Here is a 7,077-nt window from a genome sequence, read left to right as displayed (position 1 = left end):
AATACTAATTTAAGGTGATTTAAAATTGAACAAACATATACATTCAGCAAAACTGAAACATATAAATTGTCTTTGATTTAATTTATTTCTCACCACTTGAAATATCAACGATTTATACGTATGTTTAGCAGGTTATAATCTCGTGCCTGCTATAGCAAGGAAATGTCTGCATTTGTAATGTCAAACAGTAAAGTTGATCTCCTTCTGACCCACATGATCTATTTTTAATAAGCCAACATATCAGAAAAGCAAAAAACACAGCACACAGCCCCTTCTGGCTCCCCTTAAACAAATAAATGACCCTTGTGGCAACTGTGTCCAGTGCCACAACACTTGAAAAACCAACGTTTTTAGACATCCTTAAATAGAGAAAAGAAATTCCAGTAAGGCAAATTACATGTACAGTATAAAAACAATGGTTTCGCGTATTTGTTCAAAAGCGCGCATGTGATCAAATCTATATTGGTAAAACCACCAGTCCCCTCAAAAAAAGTATTAGTGAACACAAACGTTACATAAGATGAAAAGATGCAAACAACTCTATCCATTCTCCTCCCTACCTTCAGATTCCAGGGCACAGAGCAGATTACTCTTCAGAGAGGGACTGATGTTGATAGGCGATTATGTCAGAGAGTGTTGCTTTCAGTGCTTTCCGAAGTCTTAGAACCTAAATAAGCCAGCATATGAAAGTGGATACAGGTCAATCTGTTGATATACGTCAAGGTACATACTGTACAGTACTAGCTGCACGGATATTTCTATATGTCTGTCATGTACCACAAAGACAACATTCCTGGACGGCCAGCTGAATCCTGGATGGATGGCAATATTGTGTGAAAAGCCTGGTGGTGACACGAGGTTAGGTGGCAACCCTATCCTTCAGACATTTAAACTTAAAGTGGATGTGAAGACAGCTGAAGACAGGGTTAGTTGTGTAAGTAACGCTTGACCCACGACTAACCTGCTGAATACTTCTAGGAATCAGAATGTCACCGGGTCACCCCCCCGGCCCGCCCATTTGTCTCTTCTCAACTGCAGAAGATCGTCCCTAAAGACTTGGAATCAGAACTATAAGAGAAGCAGTGGAGAAGCAGCGTTCGTTTTTTATTCACCACACAAATCTGGAACAAACTCCCACAAAACTACAGGTCTGCTACAACTCTTTAAGTTCTTTGACATCAAAGCTAAAGACCTTTCTGTTTGCCTCTGCATTTAATTTGTACTTGTTTTAATCTTATATTATTTAAATGTCCTTTCTTAATGTGTTTATTTTTCTGTCATCATTTTGCTGTCTTGATGTCTTAATGCTTAGTGTTATTTTGTAGCATTTTGATTTACCTTGTGGTGAAATGTGCTACACAAATAAATTGCCTTGCCATATGCCTTCTCCCCTTGTCCTGCCTTGCCTTGCTTACAGACGGTTGGACAAAGTGGAGAGTGGAGACGTATAGCCTACTGCAGTTGTGCACAAGATGGCTCCAAATGCCAGTGAAAACTCTTTAGAAACAGGTAAAATAACTCACAACTCATTAGCATCTGGTTGCCTGTTAGCTTTCTAGCTCAAATGTTGTTTATATCCATGCAAGTCCTCTGTGTATTATGACAGTTTAGGGATCGATAAATGTAGACTACTGTATGACCTCTAAGGTTACTTACCTTTAATATAAGTCATTATAACTCAGTCAGTCATAACTTAAAGAGAACTGTGAACTATTCTTCTGATGAGTGCTAGCCTCTCTCTTTTTCAAGAACATACAGGGATGACCCCGCCAGGACAACTCTTTAGGAACACTGTTTATGTTTGGCGTTGATAGCTACAACTCAAACACTTGGGGCAAAGGGAATAAGAAATCCCAGTCATGGTGTTAGCCATTAACACATATCAACACAAATGACTGCACAAACACAGTGCCACTGCACATTAAGTCAAACAACATAAACCCATGACACATTCCCAATTAAAAAACTAATTACACAAATAAGAACACATGTGCCTGCGGCCCCAGGCATGATGGGGATTGTAAAGCTCCCTTCTAACCACCGGGATGCTATATACGCGCTGTGGGTTTGTAGATTGGCTATTTTCGCTATCATTGATATTTTTTATACTTTGTCATTTTACTTTTAACACTTGCAAGTATTCCAGTTCTTTAACTAAAGTACAAACTTTCACTTGTAGTGAAGTAACATTTGAGCAGGAGTAGGCTATACTTTGACTCAGACACTGAGGTTGAGTAGGCTACTTTGTACAACACTGTCAACGATCTTGAAATCGTCACATTTTCTCCCCAGGAAAGCAATGTCCCCTGGAGGTGGAGCTGCGATCGGTGCTCCAGCACAGGATCATGGTCCTGGACGGAGGCATGGGAACTATGATCCAGAGGGCCAGACTGGAAGAGGAGCACTTCAGGGGGGAAGAGTTCAAAGACCACTCTCACTTGCTGAGGGGAAACAATGACGTGCTCAGCATCACCCAGCCGGATATCATTTACCAAATTCACAAGGTACTGAAACACATTAGCCTCATGCACAAGATGTCATCATCAAGAAATAATATTTAATATATTATATAAACAAGACCAGGAGACCTGGTTCTGCCAGACCCAGAATGAAGTTCTAATATGATGAGCTTTACTTAATTACATACTTGTGACATAATAATGATGTCATGAATAGTTCGTGACGAAAGGGGACGAAAGGGGGACAGATTTTTTTTTGGCTGGGGCCGGAGGACAAAGTGACCGATTTTTTTTTGGCTGGGGCCGGAGGACAAAGTGACAGATTTTTTTTTGGCTGGGGCCGGAGGACAAAGTGACAGACTTTTTTTTGGCTGGGGCCGGAGGACAAAGTGACCATGCCCATGTATGGACGAAACAGGTACAAAGCCTCATGTAAGCCCGACCCCTTGGGTCTGGCAAAGATAGGGTGAAAGATCAATGCTGGAAATTCAAATACTGTGAAAAACAATACCCATGTTATAATTTGGTAATCTCAAAAACAATAAATGTTTAGAAACTGTTCTTGCATAGAAGGAGGGATTACAATTCCCAGCATGCCTAGAGGAAGGTGGTTATTGTGTTCTTATTTGTGTTATTGTTTAAATTGGGTATGTGTCATAGGTTTATGTTGTAGGATTTAATGTGCAGTGCTATGGCATGATATTCGTGCAGTCATTTTTGTGTTAATGCACCATGACTGGGGTGTCTATTTACTCTCATGACCTTTCTCCCTTTATAAACCATGAAATTGCGCGGGAATGTTGTGAGCTGTCAAAGCTAAAAATAAAGAGTTTTCATAGGTGCCGTTGTCATGGCTAGGCTACTCAGCTTTTCAGCAGTTATGTTGCTGTGTGATACGTTTTGAGGCAATTGAAACGCCCCTGCATAAACCTCAAAATTAGAGTCAAACTTCAAGGAATTTTCACACAGCAAATCATCATTGTGTGAGTTTTGTAGGATTATGTCGTTGAATGAGAGCGACAACGACAGCAAGATAGCTAAACGTGTGTTGTAAGTAGCATTGGGATCGAGCCAACGGTTCCTGAGCTGTGTAGTTGTACTTGTAGGGGAATGTCGAGTTTGAATGGGACTAGTGCATTGAGTATAATCGTACATTCCCAGTGACAACTGCCTCAGTGCCTCTATGAAGAAGCTGGCAGCACCGTTTTTTCCCCCTTTTTTTTCTGTTTTCTTTTTTTTTTAAGGTTATCTTTTTTTTTATTATCATGTCGCGTGAATCATGAGTTTGACATCCCTGCCTGAGGGCTTTTTGTGTTTTAGCACCATTGTATAATCGTACCACTGTACAATTTGCAAACTGTTAATATTAAAGTATTCAATCAATCAATCAATAACAACAACAACAGAGAGAGCATTTATTGGGGACGGCATAGCTGAATGGTTACGGAGCCTGCCAGCGGGAGCAGGAGTCCCCAGTTGTCCCAGGTTCAATTCCAGGCCTGGCCAGCAATGTGTTGAATATGACTGGTCGAAGTGTCCTTGAGCAAGATACTTTACCCCTAAAACTACTCCGTGCCCCTTGTGGCAGCGATCAGCTGAGTTGAGCTGAAACCGTTTGTGTGACAAACCGTGTGTGTGTGTGTTTCACAGTAGGCTATTCTGATATGATGCAGAGACACAGTAGGCTATGCTGATGTGATACAGAGACACACTATAGTGTATAAATGTGTATTAGGAAAACCCTGTTAATTCTTCTGTGTTTGTCCATAGGATTACCTGCTAGCCGGTGCTGACATAATAGAGACTAACACATTTAGTAGCACCAGCATTGCTCAGGCTGACTATGGACTGGAACACATGGTAAGAACTACTGTATGTTACTGCACATCAACACACATTGCAATTATCATGGAAGGGAAGTTTTAAAGAAGCTTACCATCAATCACAAACCAAAACTACTCTTAAGATGACATTCAGAAGGTTGTCACTACTTTTAACTTGTAGGTGAGCTTGTAGATCGGTTGTTTTTGAATAGCTGAAAATTTCACTGTGTTTAAATTGATCGTCATTTTGCTGGGGACTCCCTGGGACCCCCTCAAGGACCCCTGGGGGTCTTTGAGAACCAGTGATGTATTGTCAATCAAAATAACTCTTATGCTGACCAAAGTGCAAATATTTTCAGTAATGTTCTCCAAGTAGTTGTCTGTCTTTGATGTTGAACAACGCTGTATGTACTGTATGTGACTTGCAGGCATATCGCCTCAACCGGACATCAGCGGAAATTGCCAGGCGAGCGGCCGATGATATCAGCAAACAGACAGGTCAGCTGTGGTGGTTGGTTCACAGATAGAGGGGCTACCTATGACAGAACGTATGGATAACTGTAAGAACAGTAATATTCAAAAGCCACAGTTTACTGTTAATATATATTGTGGTTGTCGGGCGGAAAACCTTAAATGTCCCAAACCGGAAATGGAAAAAAGAGCCTGTTCCAATGGATCCAGTTTAGTTATTAGGGACTTCTCTCTATCTGTACCTTTTCCGTCACCAGGTTGTAAACGTTACGTGGCAGGAGCATTGGGTCCCACCAATAAAACTCTCTCGGTGTCGCCCTCCGTGGAGAGACCTGACTTCAGGAACATCAGTAAGAGAATCTTTGTTCTTCGTTCTTCGTTCGGCATGTGGAGGAACACGCTATTCTTCACAGTACAAGCACCCCACTGAACAGGCACCAGTGGTGGAAAAAGTATTCACATTTATTACTCAAGTAAAAGTATCAATACTGCTAGAAATACTACATACTAGTAAAAGTCCGGAATTAAAAATGTACTTGAGTCAAAGTACAAAAGTATTGGTATCAAAATGTACTTAAAGTACTCATTTATGCAGAATGTCCCATTTCACAAGTTTTCAAATGTATAAAATGTACAAAAATCTTTTGAAAATAGCTGATCTACAAGCTCACAATGCGTCGCATCGCGACGCATTGTGAGCTTGTAGATCGGCTATTTTCAAATGGCCGAAATGTATATAGGGCTGAAGTGGTTAATGTATGTTTTGTAATAACAATCAAAATCTACAAAGGAACTAGTAACTAAAGTTTTCAAATAATTGTAGTGGAGTAAAAGTACAATATTGACCTCTGAGATGTATGGAGTAGAAGTAAAAGTACTGAAAATTGGAAATACGACTAGTAATGTAAAAATACCTCAAAATTGCACTTAAGTAGCCTACAGTACTTGAGTACATACTTAGTTACTGTACACCACTGACAGATCGACTTTTTTCACAATTTGAGGAAATGTGTGAAAATCTTTGCATACAGTGACCAAAATATGAATGCCAGGTTGATAGTGGTTAACGTGTGTGTCTACATCACGTGTCCTCCCCAGCATTCAATGAGCTGGCAGAGGCCTACTCGGAGCAAGCCAGAGGCTTATTAGATGGAGGTGCAGACATCCTACTGGTGGAGACCATCTTTGACACTGCCAATGGGAAGGTACGTCCTGACTGGTTTAACCCACCCAAACGCAGCTGAAACAGAATTCTACAGTATAACCAATTAGGATTTAAATTTATTTTCAACATCCAAGTAATGCGTTTGTGAATCTTATTTGTCCTTGGTTTTATTTCACAGGCAGCCCTATTCGCCATCAGCAACCTTTTTGAAAATAACTACGAGCCAAGACCAATATTTGTACGTAGGCCTACATATGTACAAGTATCAGACACCTGTATGCCATTTAATGATGAAACGGTTTGCTATGTATTGTCAAATCAAAGGGGTGTTCTGAACTATGAAATATTTCTAGAATAAATTGGTTCTAAATAGTTGTATCAAGGTCTATGGTTGATAATTTGATGTTCTGTTCATCAAGATCTCAGGAACAATCGTGGACAGGAGTGGACGTACTCTGTCGGGGCAGACGGGGGAGGCTTTTGTGGTCAGTATATCCCACGCTAAGCCACTATGGTGAGTCATGAGAAATTATGTTTCATTGTTAAATAATATTAGTTTAATCTGTTTAGCTTATTAGGCGTGGTCGGTATGTCCCCCATAGTAACATTTTTTTTTTACCACTACTGTTTACCCTGACACAGCTCTATAGCATGTTTGGTGTTATAAAAACACAATAATATAATAAAACACAGGGCATATCGTTGTGGGCAGTGTGCCCCATGTTAAAGTCACTAAGGAGACACACGGTACATTTCCAGTACCATTACTTATACAGTACATTTACTTGAGTAAAGTTTGTTGAGTATCTGATTCTGCACTTTACTTGAGTATATATATATATTTTTGTTTCAGTATTGGTCTGAACTGTGCACTGGGGGCGACAGCAATGAGGCCCTATATAGAGGCCATTGGAAAGTGCACCACAGCTCTCACTCTCTGTTATCCTAATGCAGGTAAACCCACACATACTGTAAGCCTAGATGCTTGCCGTTAGCTTGAAGATCACATTCTTTCTTTTTCTAAAAATAAAACAAAACAAAACAAAAAAACATGTCTACCAGCTCACTATGCATGGCTTGCACAGCGGCAATTCTTTTTTTTTATGTTCCAAAATGTTTGATGCTGTGTGAAAAGTCCTTGAAATTTTATTCTATTAAT

The 7,077-nt window shown here is 40.2% G+C and overlaps 1 protein-coding gene across 1 annotated transcript in view; it reads left to right on the top strand.

Annotated features, from left to right (window-relative positions):
- Positions 1-1,472: 1,472 nt before the first annotated feature.
- LOC308077535 (methionine synthase-like) overlaps positions 1,473-7,077 on the top strand; it is a gene marked incomplete at both ends in the record, with an annotated part of 31,176 nt that continues 25,571 nt past the window's right edge. Inside the window, 9 exons of the mRNA XM_080418285.1 lie at positions 1,473-1,509; positions 2,293-2,504; positions 4,230-4,319; positions 4,711-4,780; positions 5,011-5,103; positions 5,852-5,958; positions 6,097-6,156; positions 6,338-6,432; positions 6,772-6,872. Of these exons, the coding sequence (XP_080274411.1) occupies positions 1,473-1,509; positions 2,293-2,504; positions 4,230-4,319; positions 4,711-4,780; positions 5,011-5,103; positions 5,852-5,958; positions 6,097-6,156; positions 6,338-6,432; positions 6,772-6,872 (865 nt within the window). The remainder of the gene's footprint in view (positions 1,510-2,292; positions 2,505-4,229; positions 4,320-4,710; positions 4,781-5,010; positions 5,104-5,851; positions 5,959-6,096; positions 6,157-6,337; positions 6,433-6,771; positions 6,873-7,077) is intronic.

This window comes from Gymnoscopelus braueri, assembly GCF_963280865.1.
Source record: "Gymnoscopelus braueri genome assembly, chromosome: 21".
NCBI lineage: Eukaryota > Metazoa > Chordata > Actinopteri > Myctophiformes > Myctophidae > Gymnoscopelus > Gymnoscopelus braueri.
Note: the sequence above shows the minus strand (reverse complement) of the source record. Positions and strands in the feature narration are given on the sequence as shown.